At 36.6% G+C, this 17,856-nt stretch overlaps 1 protein-coding gene across 2 annotated transcripts in view; it reads right to left on the minus strand.

Moving 5' to 3' along the window:
- LOC124866209 (plexin-A1-like) overlaps positions 1-17,856 on the minus strand; it is a 412,523-nt gene that overhangs the window by 35,415 nt on the left and 359,252 nt on the right. Inside the window, exons 20-24 of one of the 2 annotated variants that reach the window (XM_047361910.1) lie at positions 17,618-17,852; positions 10,420-10,562; positions 3,446-3,543; positions 2,859-3,017; positions 656-722 (exon numbers count right to left, since the gene is read on the minus strand). In XM_047361910.1, the coding sequence (XP_047217866.1) occupies positions 656-722; positions 2,859-3,017; positions 3,446-3,543; positions 10,420-10,562; positions 17,618-17,852 (702 nt within the window). Of the gene's footprint in view, positions 1-655; positions 723-2,858; positions 3,018-3,445; positions 3,544-10,413; positions 10,563-17,617; positions 17,853-17,856 lie in introns of both variants that reach the window. The other variant, XM_047361902.1, reaches the window with a different exon arrangement.

The raw sequence follows: 17,856 nt of genomic DNA on the forward strand, positions 1-17,856 counted from the left end.
CTCTGGAGAGGCAAATGACCTTAAGGGAGAGAAAAGACTGACAGCTCAATAATGACAAAAGAAAGACATAAATGAAAGTGAGATCAGAGGAAGGGAAGATGTGAGCTAAAAGAAAAAAACATGAAGATCAGTCAAGAAGACGTGTGAGACAGGGGGCAAAATTAATAAGGGAGGCATTTTCTGTTGCCAATAACAAAACATTTTACTGAAAGTGAAAGATAGGGCTAAGTCAGGCCTAAGAAATGTTTTATCATTTCCCGAATTCGAATTTTTCAGAATTCTACCTAGTACAGTATATTGTATATTGTATTGTCTCACTACAATGTCTAATTATATGGTTAATGTAAAGATTTGTAACCGTTGAACAAGATAGTTGACCAAATTTAATTTAAGTAAAATATATTAATATAAGTTAGTTTTTTTACTAATCTCTCAAAAATCTACTTGGGATCTTGTGTTTATCTAAGTGGTTTTTGTAAAGAAAGAGAACAGTGCCACACATATTAGACACAAAAGTGAATGGTAGTTCTTTATTTAAATTAAAATCTCTTGAGATATGAACGTATAAACATTTTTTTGCTCTTTTATCAACCAATATTTAGTGTTGACAAGGTAAAGCCAAAGTACTCAATTAAGATATAAAACTATGTCTTACCTTGAGGAACTTGTACAGGAGGAAAGTAAACCAGTTGGTTAGCATCTTTTCAGCAACAGACTCCGTTCTAACATGAAAAATGAGCGAAAAAAAATTTAAACATTAATACAAAGACAATGTATGAATATGAGAAAAAGAGCTTTCTTAAACATCAATGGTTTAGCTAAGGAATTTTCTTTTTTTTAAAGCAACACACCAACAACACACACAGCACCACAGAATAATCTGGACTCATGGCTGGTTGAATTGTGCAACATAGTTATAAGCAGTGCTATTTGAGAGTTTGCAATGCCAATCAGAAAGATAGTGCTACACAAAAATAAATTGATAATTTTAAAAACCACTTAACTGGCAATTAATTATTTTATATCCTTCATTTGCTCTACAAAAACATAGAACGGCATATTATGTCTCCTCCTTCTCCCACAAACAGACAGGTGGATAGTAGACAGCACCATTTGAGTGGGAGTCAAAGCAACTTCTGGTGGGTTTGGGGCCATCAAAGTTCAAAATAATCACACGGTTAAGTATTATAAGTTTTAGTTGAACGAATAGGTCAGAGATGGACAAGAAGTTGAGTACAGGAAGGTGGTGGACCGCTTTGTGGCATGGTGTGGAAACAATCATCTCATTTTGAACGTGACTAAAACAAAGGAGATGATTTTAGATTTTAAGAGAAACAGGAATAAGTCAAAAACTATTTCTATCATGGGAGAAGAAGTGGAGGTGGTGGAGGAGTATAAATACCTCGGTGTTCACCTGGACAATAGACTAGAGTGGAGATGCAACTGTGAAGCCATCTACAAGAAGGGACAGAGCAGACTGTACTTCTTGAGGAAGCTTAGGTCCTTTGGTGTTTGCAGCAAGATGCTGCATATCTTCTATAAGTCTGTTGTGGAAAGTGTGATCTCTTCTACCATCATCTGCTGGGGAAGCAGCATCAGAGCCAGGGACTTAAAAAAACTCAACAATCTGATAAAAAAGGCTGGTTCTGTTCTGGGGACTCCTCTGGACCCTCTGGAGATCATTGTGGAAAGACGGATTCTTCATAAAATGAAAAACATTATGGAGAACCCTGAGCATCATCTTCATGTGACTGTCCTACAACAACAGTGTCTTCAGTCAGAGGCTTCTTCAGATCTGTTGTAAGACGGAGCGCTACAGGAGATCCTTCCTGCCCACAGCCATCAGCATCTACAACGGCTCTTTGAGGAAACCTTCATAATATGAGCTATAACAACATTTAATTTCCCTTTGGGATTAATAAAGTATGTTTGAATTGAATTGAATTGAATTGAATATCAAGCCAGACAAAGTAAACCCTTAAATTCGGTATGAAACATAGCTGGTTGTCACTAATCAGCAAAGTTATACAGAAAAACTAGAAGATTTTAGACTGAAGTCCCTCCATTAAAAAACAACAGGACCAAGGTTTCTGGACATATAGAGCAACTTCACTGAGTTTCCAGGAAATATAATAATGCCACATAATCTGAATCTATTTAATAATTTTTATTTTTTTTTATAAATATTGAGCCTAGTTGAACAAAATATCAACAAATAAATACTCATTCCACAAAGGAAAGCAAGGTCGAAAGAATGAAGAGAAAAAGTAGCAACATTAAAGCAACTTTAACTGTGTTATAGATCAAGGACACCATATGTGTAACATGTTATCTAAAAAAATGATATTACCTGGAAATTCAACAGATTCAAGCTGAAGTAACAGGATTTCTGTCCCATTACTTCTGTGTTTTTTCTACAGATCTTTGCCAATCAGTACACATAAGTGATGCCGTTTTGTTGTTTAATTGTTATTTGTTTGCTTATTTTATTATTATTTTGCAATGAAATCCCCCAATGTTGCATATCCATTCACACCACAGTGCTAAAATGCAGAGGATGTAGGGGCGAGGGCTAAGAAACCTCGGATGTGTTAAATTCATCAATTTGTGCATTTTTCTCTAGGGTTTTTACTGGATATACTATATGTAAAGTTATGGGTGTTTCAATGTTTATGACCTTACAGAAGAATATGTGCATGATTGCTAAAGCGGCTCTCAAAAAGTGTGAAATTTAAAACATACTAATATAGGTTGAAAATATGATTCTAACAATACTTCCAAAAATGATTAAACTAACTTCCTACTGTATATAAAGTTTGTCATTGTAGTTTAAGCTATTCAGTGATCTTCTTCCTCACCTCCTTAGCAGCAGTTTGGGATGATTTTTGCTCTCCAGGTTTCTGTCTATCAGATCAGACAGTAGTTGTTTCAGGACCCCTGTCGCGTACTCCATCTCCCCCTGAAGGGCCGTCATGATCAGAGACGCCACGTTGCCTCGATCCCGCATCGAAAATGACCTGACAACCCATCAAAACAGCCGAAACAGTGTAATGTGCTTTTGATGTGTCTCAATTACAAGTGCAGAATTAATCTAAAGGTCCTTTAAATATTAATGCATGTTCAATCTTAATTAAATGGTGCACAAACTGGGATTTTTCAAAAAGCTTTATAGCTAATTTAGTGTTTGCTGAATTGTTAATGTTTGTAACACTTTTTTAATCATACATTTTGGTTTTTTTTGGCCTAATTTATGACCAAGCATAACTATTAGTGTTAGTGATATTGTAGGGCATTTTTTTTTCAAGTAACCATAAAATCCAGTGTACCACACGGTTAAACATGCAACTACAGGGTTTAATTCCCTAAAGAGAATCATTTAAAATAATTTAAAGACATAATAATAAACAAAAACTTGCTTATATGAATCAAACCAATGAAAAAAGACCTTTGAGCCTCAAGTGTTCGTATGAATGTCAGTAAGAAGTGCTTCTTAGTCAACAGCTGCCCAAACAGCGTGAGTGCCTTCTCAACGTTGGCTTGGACCTGAATAAAAGCACAGTGACAGATGGACAGCATTACAACAGGGTCTAATGGCAGCAAAATTATATTATCAATCTATAAACTTGTCCTAGTTATTTTAGTAGGCCTATTTAATTGCCTAGGTGTTTCAGGATCCAAACATCCTGGTCCATCTAATATCTGAGCTCCTTTTGTATAAATCCTAGTGTCGGTGTGTCTATTTCTGGTCTATTTCTAATATGTTGGTATGTACAGTACCATGAAAGTATTTGCCTTCTTACCAAAATCTTCCGCTTGGGTCTTTTTCTTTTTTGTTACACTTACATGTTCCAGACATCCAACTAATTTTAATAACCTGGATAACTGGAGTTAAAACAAAGAGAACTGTTTCAATGTTGATTTAATTTATTAGAGGAAAAAGCTATCCAGAGCAACCTGGCCCTATAAGAAAATTGAGTTACAACCTAAATCTAATAACTGCGGTACTAAAAGACATTCTCTCTTTTGTTCGCTACAGGCAGCCATGGCTTCTCACACCATGTGCTGTCACAGAGACGACTGTTTGCGAGACTGCGTTCTCACTCCTGAATTTCATACTTGTCTCAATCTTTGCTGGTCCAATGACAAATAAATCAGTTAAAAGCCTATGTGTTTTCATAAATAGAAAAGATGTTCCACAAATATAATGTAACCCAGTGTTATTAGACAGACCGATAAGTAGCCCTTAATAATTAGCACTGCCAACACAACAGGTAAAGGCAAGAACTAATTCCTTACTTACTTGAAAACAAAATACAAGGAGTCAAGCTCAGAGCACTCCCCTTATTGTTCAGAGCTCAAACTTCGCTTTGACAAGAGATTTATTGACGTTCTATTACCTCAAGATCTCATTACACCAACAGTGCACAAGCTGTAGAAAGACTAAGACATGCAAATACAAAGAAGGTACATTTCTGTCAAAAATTTCTTACACAAGATGACATACATTTTGTGAAAAGGCACTAAACATCCACATTTAGCAAAATAAAATACACATTTGCCCATTCCCCCCCGTGGAGGAACAGTGACTCTTATTGCTATGACAGTTCCTCAACCTCATCTCTATGACAACGATACAGCCATCCTACGGAAGGCTATTTCAGCCGCTTGTATCAGATTGTTGTGTTTTTAGCTGTAATGTGTATCTCATGACTAGGTGTAAAGTTAAAAAGGCACCCAACCAAAAGCAGATCTTTCTTTTAGCTAAACCAATTTTACATGACATATGAGAACAGTGTATCCAAGCATTGACTACTCTGAGAAACAAGCCCTTCTGAACACATCAAAAACCAGGCATTTCTCTTCCTTGTGTAAAGATCCAATACTGCCTTGATAAACACCAAGGTAAGGCTGATTGGCTATTCCTTCTCCCACTGTCCTGCTGTGTGATGTGTTTGATGTCAAACGATTTTAGCAGACAATCTAACACGATTGTCTGCTTGACATCAGGGGGCGAATGCCTTCTGGACCTTTCCTCAGTTGAAAAATCAATGAAACAAGAATTTTTAATTGTCGGCTTTGCTGGACAGCCATGTGCATTTAAACCATCTGGCCTGTCTATGTGGCTGAACTGTGTGTCTGTGTGTGAGAAAGGATTTCATTTTAAAGTTGCAAATTTTAACTTTAATTTTAACAGTTGTATAGTTGCAAGCTCTTAAATAAAACTTTTAAAGCAGGGGTGCCAAGACCAAAGTGAACTACTACCTTCTTAAATCAGTTGGAATCTAAGAAACATCAGGTTATACAAACCCCTTTTTTATGAACAGTTATTCTGTCGTCACATGTCTGTTGGGCAATTATTTACACATAAGTCAATAATTATTTACACAGGAAACGAAGGCAGAATATTGTTCGCCACGAATGATAACCTGTGTTAAACAGGTACTAAGAAGAGATCACACAAACAGCTTCTGGTCAGAATAGCTGCCTAATGGAAAAGTAGTGTGAAAATAAAGAAAACAGCACTTGCATGAACTGCTATAATATTTCTGCTTTTTACAACATTTTATCTATTTATCAGATTGTTACACTGACCAAAAATGCTTTAGATGTACTGTGCTGCGTCGTGCCAATTTATAATCAACCCCTTTAAAAAAGAACGCATTATGTTAAAGTTTGCCAGGACATAATAGATTACAGGATTTAAACCATGGAGATTTGAAGCCATGGATAAATGCAGATTCAGATTTCTTTGTCATTGTGTAAAAACAAGACATACAGTGAAATTAAAAGCCTCTCAATAAACTGTTTAAACTCCTAAAAGAACAATCATTCATTCATTCAAACGTTAGTGTCAACACATGCATAAAGTCCTGATTAGTATTGTGCATAATACTACTGCAAGTTTGTGTTTAGAAAGTGCGTTTTTTGATGATGGCTCTGTGGCAAAAACGTTTCACAAATCTTGTGGTACATGTTTTAATGGACCCGAAGTTGAACAGATTGTGAGCAAGCCAGAAAGGGTTCTTCAGGATTCTTTCTGAATATGTCAGTTGAGTTCAGCGCCGGTCATACAGCAAAAGTGTCTGACCATTTTAGTAGCTTTGCTAATTTAACAGTGAATCAAAGTATTTATCAGGTAAAGGTCTGAAGTATGAAAGTACCTTAAATTAGGTGAAAGTGAAATTAATAAAGAGTATCTGAGGTTGTGACAGAAAAGACAAAGCCAGCATAAGTCTTTTTTAAGGAGCTGCCACACATCTGTATAGAACAGATTTGAAAAAGATCACCAGGTGTGTGCCTTGGAAGGTCAACCACAAACCAAACGCTGCTGGTATGGGTTGTTTAATTTTTCTGATGCAACATACTTGACAGATGCCTTCAAGAGCATTATTTAGAGTAGGTAATATATTAACTGCTTACAGCCTTTAAAGCAAAGCTCATTTTAAAACAAATAGCTAAACAATCACTTTAAGTGTCAATTCAGTCTAGTCTTAATATGAAAAGCACTTTTGTCCAACTCAGAGAGAAGCAGGAGATTGAGAGCGGTGTAAAACAGGATGGCACATCAGGGCATGGCAGGATTATAAGTGTGTCAGTGACAGAGGTGCACCCTGCTTGTTCCACTGGCTGGCACCTGTCACTACTTATCAACAACACACTAAACCCCTGAAGATGTCTGTGTCCTGTTCCCTCCCTCCATCTTCTTCACTGCTCTGATTCATGCTCTTGCGCTCATTCTTGTTTTCACCTTTCTCATCTCTCATTTTGAATTCTCTAATCCTTTGTTTGTGGGCAACACTTTCAGTTTGACACAGCATAACATTTATTCCCTTTTCTTTTTTTTGTAAATTGTTGTGGCGCTAGCGGCCTTTATTTAAAAGTGGACACTCTTGAAATGGGGTAAGGAGAGGGGGAAGACATGAAGGAAAGGTGTCGTCAGGTCAGGATTTGAACCTGCACCCCAGCCCTTGACATATTCGTTGAGGCCTGAGGGTTAGGGTTAGCGCTCTATCCGCTACTCCATGTGCCACGCCGCACCCCAACACTTATTCCCTTTTCATTCATTTTTACCCACTTGTGCTTTCTGTTCTTCCTCTCCTCAGACATGCCATAATAAAGTGTCTGGACCTCTCTGTAAAGTGCTAAATGAGATTCTCAGGGCCTCCGGGGAGGATGCTGAGAGTGATGGGCCTGAGAATAAGAAAGAATGAGATAAGGGAAAAGCCGAAAAGGGACACGTGTAGATACTACGCTGTGTTTTCACCTACTTTTAAGACTGATTCCTGCATTACCTCCACATATGTGAGGACATGTGCGTCTCCTGCCAATGTGTTTATTTGGTGCATGTGCAGTTTGTCTACTCAGCTTAGGGTAGAGAGGAGTCACACAGAGCAATAAAGCGAAGGGCACTGGTTTACCCGGGCCATTGGATTATACCGTCAACCCCGGGGGGAAATACAAAGGGACAAAGAATAAAGTCTAGACGCAGCAATAAAACAAGGAGGCACCCTTTTCTTCAATGCCTAGGTGACCTTTAAATTAAAAGGTGCACTCATGCTTTAGGGACTTTAGTTAATGGCCGACCATGTCTGTGCTTAACATCTTGATCAGTTTCGAAGGCTATAATTTGATTTCGCACAGTTTCTCTTAATTTTGACTAATAATACTTATAAAGACTAAGAGAATTGAGGCATTTTACAGTGGATTTTAGGCTGCTGGTGTGAATAAATATTATGACTTTGCAGCTTGTCAGACTAAAAAGGGTAAGAAAAGGGTGCAGATTATTTTGCATTTTATTATTTTCATGTTGTTTTGAACCCAAATCTTTTAGGCACAAATCTGTAAAAGGACATTTCTATGACTCTATTTAAAGTATTACCTGCCAAGTGGATGTTTCCTGTCTGCTTTGATAACAAATAATTACCTCTTTTAGATAATTACCACGAAATCCTGTCAACATGCTTTAGGTGTTCATGCAGCTGTGTATTACTTTACATCCTACCTAAATATATGTATTTTGAATGTGCTATACTCAAATGAACTTCAAAAGACAATGAATTTGCTTTATGATATATATACATTTAGGAAGTATGTCATAGTTTTCTATATTGAACCTGAACCCTATAGAGTATCTATGGAGTATTATAAAAAGAAGGATGAGAGACACAAGACCCAACAATGTAGATGACCTGAAGGCCACTATCAAAGCAACCTGGGCTTAGCAGAAGCACATGCTGATCATCTCTATGCCACACTGCATTGATGTAGTAATTCATGCAAACAGAGGCCCAACCAAGCATTAAGAACATAGAATATTCTTTTTTATTGATCTTATGTAATATTTACATTTTCTGAGACACTGAATTTTATGTTTTTCATTATCTAGAAGCCATATTCATCAATATTCCAAAAAATAAAAAATAAAGCCTTGAAATATTTGATTCTGTGTGTAAACAATGTTCATAATATAGACGTTTCACATTCTAAAATGAGTGACAAAAATATCAAACTTTTTCACAATGTTGTAAGTTTTTAAGCTGTACTTGTAAATTCCATTTTGTCACCTTTGGGTAGCTTTTGATTTTTTTTACAAAATGGATCATCAATGCACCAAAATGGATTTACTTGAATATGATTCTACAGCAGAAGAATATGAATCAATGGAATAATTTGGACTGAATTAGACTGTGTTCAGTTCAGAACTGCACTAAATGTACCTTAACTGTAATTGGGTTGAATCTAATTATAATAATTTCAATCGGTGTAATCAAAATTAAATTTAATATGTTTACAGTACACAGTGTAACATTAAAATAATTGTTAATGTTAAATAATTAGTTGCTGCAATTGATCATCAGCTTCAGACACACAAACACACATTGCCTCTCAACACCCTCAATGATGGGGCAAATAATGCAGTAACCTGAGAAGGGGTTGGATTCTGAAGTTTGATTCAATTCAGGATTTGTATGATTGTAACAAATACCTTATTAACTCAGATCATATCATCAGCAAATAATTGTTTGTTTTTTTATGAAGAAAAGTTTTTTTTAAAGAAACGTTGGGGCTGCAATTATGTGAACATTGTTCAAGGTTAACAGCATAAAGTAGAATTATTAACCATCAGAATCTGGGTGTATATTTTCCTTCAATCTCAGCAGAGTTGTTTTGCTGCTCTTTCGAAAACATCTAAAATAAAGATAAACATCCAAACCTGAGTAAAAGATGTAAATGAAAAAAAATGTCATTAAGCGTTTGTGATATGATGTTGTATGAGTTATGTTCATTCCAGTTTTTCTTTTTTTAACGCAGTTTGCTTTAAGATTTGATTTTGAAAAACTGACATACAAAATTCCTTAGGTTTACATTTGTGTAAATACCTTCTTAATACATGGTATTTGTTCAAAGTTGCCATCATTTATAGTTTTAAGTTTAAAACTAGTAAAACTCAAGGCAGTGGAGGTCGTCAAATAAAGATGAACCCCAGAGAATAAAAAAAGGTAAAAAATGACAACTCAAAGACCACCCAGAGCGCTTTCTTTTCCAAAGCATATCAACTGTCTGGATTAGAGTGATCAAATGCTGTAAAAGGTCAAACAAATTATTACTTTACTCCAAAAAGTCATTGCTCCAATCAAAGCCAATGGAGCAGCAATGGATTCTACATCTTAATGATTTTGCTGATTACAAAACCTGGCTTTTGCTCTTTTTAGCTCTGGAGTAGAACCGTTTTTGGAGACATACTGTTAATTCTACTTCTGCTGGTCTGGGTGGTGAATAGTCTGTACATATCAGCTTCACCATCTTCATTCAACTGTGCAGAGAAGGTGGATGTATAAATTCAATTAGTAATCTAACAGTAATGTATAATGCAGGGAGCAGTCCTAGTAACCCTGACTCTTAATTTCCCTCTCTCACCCTCTTCCTACCCTTCTATTTCTATTTCATAAGCTATTTTTTGCTTGAGATTTAATTTAAATGAATCATGGCTTTATAGCTCTATCTACATAAAAAAGAGTCTGGAGAGAATTTTCCTTTGAGACCTGACCAATGTTGACACAAGAGCTATTGGAAAGTTATTTGCATTGAATGTGATGGGGATAAACACATAAAAGGCAAAGTAGGTAAAATATAGGTTATGTGATTGCTGTGAGGTAAACTTCATCTTGAGCTCTTTTTAGTGTCAGACGTTTTTAAAAACTTGCCTTTGATGAAGACCATCATAGGATGATGGGATAGAAGTATTAAGCAGAAAAGCTAGAGGGACACTTTAAAAGTTTTAAAAAACAAGTTCAGAAACACTTGCAGGCATTGTTAGTGGATTAGTATAGCCCTCTAGCTTTTGGTTCTGTTTAAATTGATTACTGATTGTTAGTTTGTTTCAGTATGAAGTTTGGTTGATGGTGTACTGACCCGTACCTCCATCTCCTTAAGCACAGGATGATCCTCAATTCCTGGAAACAGGACCCTCATTGCATACGTGCGATAGTCCAAAAAAGGAATCCCGGCTCCATCCAATTCCTGGGTCAGTTCATGGATGTCTGTCTGCAGCTCGGCGAAAGCTGAAGAACAAAACAGGCGGATGGATAAAGATGCTGTACTAGAAGTTCAGTTTTAACATTGTAAGAACATGGTTCTTAAATTCTTAAGGTACTACTGTGATACGTGGACTGCCTTTATTCCCACTCAGGACTTAGAAGAAACTTTGGTCCTTACTATTTGCAAGATATTTATGAAGGAGTTCTGACTGTGATGTGGCACTACTAAACACCAACATGCAAAAAGATGAGTTGTCATATCACATCTCTTTCAAAACTCTCCAAAGAGACGTGCCGTGAGGAACTCCACTGAGAACTTCCAGTGTAAATTGAAGCAAACCACCAAAGTGAACCAGAACCAGTGCGGGGGGATACTAATGCTGGTTCTATTATTCTCAGAAGGTGAAATTTGGATCTGGGAATTGCATCAAACCCAAATTAACTGTTATATTTCCAAGTTCTAATCCAGTGGGCTTAGCTAATTGAATATACTTAATGTCCAAGCTAACTACTATTAGCAAAACAAGCTAATCATATATTTCTCTGCATTTTGTATATTAAAACACTGAAGCAACTGGTTTTAATGGTCGGGATTAGTAGAAACCTCTGACGTTTGACAAAGATGAAGTGTGCAGACACTAGATTTTGTCAGACCTGGAAATTTCAACTGAGAGAAATGGAAACACCCTATAAAACCGTATCCTTCAACCAATCGCGCATTTTCTTTTTATTACTGCAAAAGCCTCATTAGTTAATCCTGTCAGGAAGGAACTGAATGTACCCCTGAAGTAACAAGGATTTTTATTGTTTATATAAATTTGACGTATGGCTGAATGACATTAGGAAAACATAAAATTGCGAATAATTTCTGAATCATGCGATGCTGTTTGCAATTAACACACATTTTTTTCACTCTTCTCTTTTTTACCATCATCACATCTACACCACTCTTCTTGAGCTTTAGCATCTAGGTCACTAAGATGTAGATCAGAAGTAGGCATAAAATGCAGAGAAAGTCCATTCAACTGGACAAATAAATTTGTTTTATGTAGAATTTGACTGCATGGCATATGAAAAGATATAGCCTTATCAAGCAATGCTCTGTGACTGTGATACCGCACACATTGGGTTTGCAGTGACTATTGTGAATTGATATATTGTTCAGGCTGTTCAGGTTGTTTTTTTGTCTCCAAATTCTGAGGGAACGGCGAGAAAGGTACAAAGAATATTGGCTTGAAAAATGTTTTTGACTTATTAGCTACAATGGAATCTATTTAGGCATCTGCTGCCAGAGGACAAACTCCACCACAAACATCCAGACATGCAGTATTTAGACATGACAAATGTGCTTGCTAAATTTGTAATCCAGTTTACAGCCAAGCTGATGGTCTTGGTAAATGACGCTATTTACTAGTGAAAGCCAAATGAAATGCAATTTATTGTTTAAAAATGACTATAAAATCTGCATGACTTGGAAGTCACCGCCAGATTTATTTATATATACATATTTATTGCAAATGTCATGTTTATTTAAATTGACGCAAAATATTAGGTGACAAACTAGATTTTAAAATCACCTGGACAGTAGAGGTGAGAGACAAATGTCAGCAAAGATGAAGAAAAAGGTCCAGAAAGACAATGAATGAGGTCCAAACAAGCAAGAATAAGGTCAGAGATAATATGAGGTATAATGAGTGGGCAGACAGACGAAGAGAACTGTTACTAGCTTCACATGATCTACTGAGAAAAGGTTTAAAGCATTTTGCAAAAGAATAAATGTAATATACCCGTCTGTGTATACATGACTGCAAAATATGTCAAAAATATGTTTGTTTTGGGGTTTCTGGTGGTCAATTACATATAAATCGTAAGCTGAGGTTGAATTTCAGTCATGCATGTACGGTGTAACTAATGCCTGCTATTTACCCTCAAAGCTTACTTGTATTAACTCCAGTTTTCCATAACAGAAAACAAAAACGTTGGGGTAATACTTCAAAAAGGAAATATTCATTAATAACAGCAATCTCTGCAAATTAAAGAAAGAAAGAAAGAAAGCTCAGGTGGAGAGAAAAGGCAAAAGCAAGAGACAGAAGACAAAGTTTCTGAAAAGGAAAGTCAATTAATTGCATGACTGGATAATTATTAAGGAGAGCAATGGATGAGGTTTTTATGCATAATTTCCTCCAGCTGTTATTGGACTGTTTGGTCCACCCTAGAGATGAGAGAAATGAGAGGAAGCTAAGATGATAACAGGGAAGAGAAGTAAAAATCTGAAAAAAGAGGGAAACAAGATTAGGATTTTAAAGACATGAGAGTGGCAAACAGAGAGGAAATTCTGAAGATGGAAAACTACTGGGAAGAACAAATTTTTTTTTTAAAGAATAGCTGCTGAAGAGAAATGCGTAATGAAAGATGCAAGCGAAAGCAAAAACTGTTAAGTGAATAACAAGTGACTATAGAAAAAGAAAAGCATGACAGCAGCAAACATGAAGGCGTAAATTTATGATCAATCCTTTATTTATCTCACAAACTGCAGGCGATTTTTTTAAAATAACATAAAATCCTTGAAGAAAATTTCCAATTTAATTAATGGGCTGGTAATAAACTGTTATTGTTGTTAGTTGTAAACTTGGCTTGTTACTCTGTAACTGTGCTTTGTTTGGTGTATATTTTAATATTGTGTTTTTATTTTTTATGTTTTATCTAATTTCTTGTTTGTACAGTGTCATTGATTGTTTTGAAAGGTGCTTCAAATGAAATGTATTTTTATGATAATAGCAATAATAATAATAATAATAATTATTATTATTATTATTATTATTATTATTATTATTAACTGCATGTTGAAGAAACACTTAAGACTAAGTTTGCCACAATTTCAAGCTTCAGTTTTTAGCCAAAATACTCATTCTTTTGGTGTCTTGATTGATAAGATCAGACAGAATATTGTGGCATGGAACCTTTAAGGTTTCATTGTTAAGTATTGTTAAAGCAGGAACCTGCTCCTGGCAGGGTGTGATTAAATAATTCACTTAAATAGGAACCGTCTGGCAGCATGAAGTAGTCTGGAAAGGGTTATAAAGATAATGTTTTAAGTTTTGGGACTCCAGTAAACCACAGTGAGAACAATTGTCCACAAACTGACAAATCATGAGACAGTGGTAAAGCTTCCCTACAGTGGTCACCTACCAAAATTAATCCAAGAGGGCAACAACAACTCATTTAGGAGGTCACAGTAGAACCAAAAACAAAATTTAAACCACTGCCTGCCTCCCCTGTCTTAGTTAATTTCATTCTGATAATTCAACAACAAAAAGAGACCCGGCAAAAAAATGCATCTAGAGGAAAGTTCCAAGGTTAAAGCCAACACTAATCAAAAACAATACAATGGATCGTCTCATTATGGTGACATTAAATAATTGTGTATTTGGGAGTGAATAGCTGCTGCAGATTGAGAGAGGTTTAGGTCAAACTCTGCTGCTTCAGACAGAAAAGAGTCAGTAATATTTACCCTAAAATGCCAGAGCTGGGTGTATGAAAGGACCATTTAGAGAAAACATGCAATGTAAACCTTCATTTTGCTGTAAACCTAACTTCTTAAAATGAAAGTTCAAGCAATAACCATTAAAACTTAAAGATCATGCCAAGTTGCGACAGCATGCTCAGGTCTGTTGGTGCACCAAGAGAGCCTGCTCCTGGCAGGGAGTGAGGCCAAGTGAGCCTTTGCAGGAATGGATTAATACATTCTGTAATTTCTAGCTTTCTGCTCCAACCATCATATAGGTCAATATGAAAAAAAAACACAGCTCAAATGTTACACAAATAAGCCAAGCAATGCTCTAAACATGAAATTGTTAGAAAAGTTCCTTTCCTTTTCTGAATCTAAACCTTCATAGTTTCCATAAGCTGAATTATACAAGTATTATCCCACACTTGTAAACAAAAGACTATAAATAATACGTTTTGCTGTGATGTCTGCTTCTCATGGATGACTAAACCAAGCATCTCGCTTCTTCCCCTGCAGATTTTTAGAGCACAACCAGCCACACACACACACACACAGCTCACTATTAGCGATCACACGCATGGTGGACCGCCCACTTCATCTGCTACTCCGCCCACATGTGCCTCTTTGTCTCTGTGGGCCAGATGGGCGTGCAGCAGGCGGGGCGGAATGCTTTAAGAGGGGTGGGAATAAGGCCATGCTTCATCTCCTGCACAAAACTGGGTGTTGATTCATACATTGCACATTTTTGCAAATGACATCTTAAACTGAGGCCCCACAATGAGGTCAGGACATGTTTGGGGAAATGTCACCTCTGTCAGGGTATGTGGAAGTGTTGCTCTGAAAATAAAGGGCTTTGAATCAAAAACTCTGACAGTTTTTGTTTGACACGTCTGGCTGCTGTTACGAGTTATGACTCTGTGTCAAGACTGTGGTGTGATTATATTAAAACTTTTTACTGTGGCTTTCTGTGCTTGTGGCATACTTTAATCCTAAAAGGACTCTCTTAAACTCATTCATATAACCATCAATAATATGACAATAGTAAATCAACATTTTATACTATCTACCCTCCAACATATTGTATGATCTATTGCTCATTTATGGCTTCATCTCAAGAGACATGCACAACAAACATCAAAACAGGATGAGATTATACTGTTGTAGAAATCAAAACTAGCTTAGAGAGATGTATCATTAACAGGGCTCTAGAAGGGTTTGCTCCCTTACAGTTTTCTTTTGTTTTTGTTGAAAGATCACCCAACTAATTTTAATATCAGTCAAAACCAAACCTGAAAAGTATAAAGTGAGTTCAGAATAAAATGTGATTAATCACATGTTAGTTTATTGAGTTTAATTTAATCAACTACATTCATGCCTGATTACTAACAGACCTGAAGAATTAAATAATCACTAAAACATAATGTTGTCTGACAACATAAAGTAGACAACTATATTACAAAAAGCTACATATCATACACCAATGCAACAACGTTTCAAAAACAGATGAGAAACAATGTTATTGACAGCTATCGGTCCTAAAAAAAAGTTACAAAGCCATCTCTAAGGCTGGGACAGTGAAAATGATTATCTACAAAGGGAAGAACATGAAATCGTCGTGAAGTCACGTCAATGACCCATGCAAAAGGCCATAACATCTAAACCACTGCAGATATCACTTGACTCAGTTAAGGTCTAAGTTGATGATTCAGCAGTAAGAAAGGGACAGGGCCAAATAGGAGCCATCGGAGAGTTTCAAGCTGAAAATGATCGCTGACCAGCAACAAAACAAAGGCTCACCTCACATTTACCAAACAACATCTTCAATATCCCTTCTTTATGTAATTATTCTGTGGACTGATGAGCCAAAAGTGAAACTTTTTAAGAGATGTGCATTCCGTTACATCAGATACAAAATGAATACAGACTTTCAGAAAAGATCTTCACAGCAACAGAAAAGCAAGGTGGTGGTAATAATAGTTTGGAGCTGCTGTGCTGCTTTCGGGGCCGACTTGCTGCAATTAATAGAACCAGAAGTTCTGCTCTCTACCAGTAAATCAGCAATGATTTAAAGCATGCTAGTAAGTATGCTGGTATCCTTTGTAATGTCTAAAAAACAAAATGAAGGGTTGTCAGTTTCCTAGTCAAAGACTTTAATCCAAATGAAATGCTGTAGTGACTTTAAATAGGCTGTTCATGCTGGAAAACCCTACTGTGTGAATGAATTTAAAAAAATTCAGCAAAGGAAAGTGGGCCAAAATTGATCCAAAGTAACGTATAACCTTCATTGCCAGGTATTACAAATGCGGATGGCAGCCGTTGCTGCCAGGAGTGGCATGACTAGTTATTAGGTTTAGAGGGCAATTACTTTTTCATACAGATCCAGGCTGGTTTGAAGTTGAGAACTGCATTTTGGATTTACTCCGGCAATCTTTCATACAAACATTTGTTTGATGATCTAATTCATACATGTGTAATAGAAATGCTAAAGCTGCTGTCACAGTTTTCCATCTTGCAAAGATTGCTGCTGTTTATAAAAAGCACCTGCTATGTGGGTCTCAGCATCAGGAACTGAAAAGAAATTTTGTGGAACATGAAGTTCTGTGATGTCTTTGAACTATGTGTGACATTTTTGATGTGCTCCCGATGTGAGAAGTTCTTTTATACTGGAGATCTGTGAGGTAAAATTCACAAATGTTATAATTATCTAGATGGATAGACTTCCATCTCCATAGGTGCCCAAACCTTATTTAGATTTTAGTGGGGTGGAAGTTGGGATGATAGAAAAGAATGAGCAAAATGTGGGTTGATCACAGCTGATATGGTCATTGCAAAATTATTAATAATTACACAACTGCATGTAATTAGAAAGTTTTTGAGTCCCACTCCCAGACTGCTATGTGTTTCCTGTGATACAGATCTCCCTGTAGAGCTTGCTGAGGTAATGATTCTCAGTTTTCCAAATGGCCATAACGACATTTCCAAAAGACTCCCAGGTACGTGGAACTCCAGTAGAGGAGTATGTAACCAAGCCCCTTTCCACCAATTTATTAGCAATCAATGAGACATTTCAGTTTCACCAGTACATAAAAATCTCTGAGGATCCACTTGATCTGCCTGCTTTTATTTCTACATTGTTGTTGTATTATGACTAAAACTAAAGTGGCTCTGAGCTCCTGTTGTATATCTGTGTTTTAGAAAACCAGAAGATAAATGGTTTATTCACCATGACTCAACATTGACAGTTTATGCTTTTACCTCAGCAAAGGTACTCTACAGACACTCTGTTGTTAGTGATGATAATAGCATCCAACAGCAATTGACTGCTTTCTCCAGATTCATTCACATTTATAACTGTCAATATATGTCTCTGTCTACACAATGCCGTGTTTAGCTCAAAATCGACCCTTTGAAACTCATTCTAAAAGAAATATCTCTAAACCTGTATATGTTGCATATTCCTTTGATGTAACGTCTGCCCTGTTCTATTCTAACAAGGCTTAAACAACTAAATTAGTTTCACTGGCAATGAATCACCTTTAAAAGAAATACAATTACTTGAAGAAATGCCCACCTTCTTTACACTCCAGGGCCACTCGTGACTCAAGGTTGTCCATTTGGAGCTGCAGACGTTTCAGAGTGCGGTCCGCATCCCTCGACTTCCTCTTGTAGGCTATCAGAACAGCAATGATGACCAAGAGAAGCAGGCCCCCGCCCCCTCCAATGCCAATGATAGCAGGAAGGGTGAGCAGGCTGTCCGAGTAGATGTGAAGAGTTCCTGGTGAGTATTCAAATCCACCTGCACGGATCTAA

The sequence above is a fragment of the Girardinichthys multiradiatus genome, chromosome 1 (genome assembly GCF_021462225.1).
Source record: "Girardinichthys multiradiatus isolate DD_20200921_A chromosome 1, DD_fGirMul_XY1, whole genome shotgun sequence".
NCBI lineage: Eukaryota > Metazoa > Chordata > Actinopteri > Cyprinodontiformes > Goodeidae > Girardinichthys > Girardinichthys multiradiatus.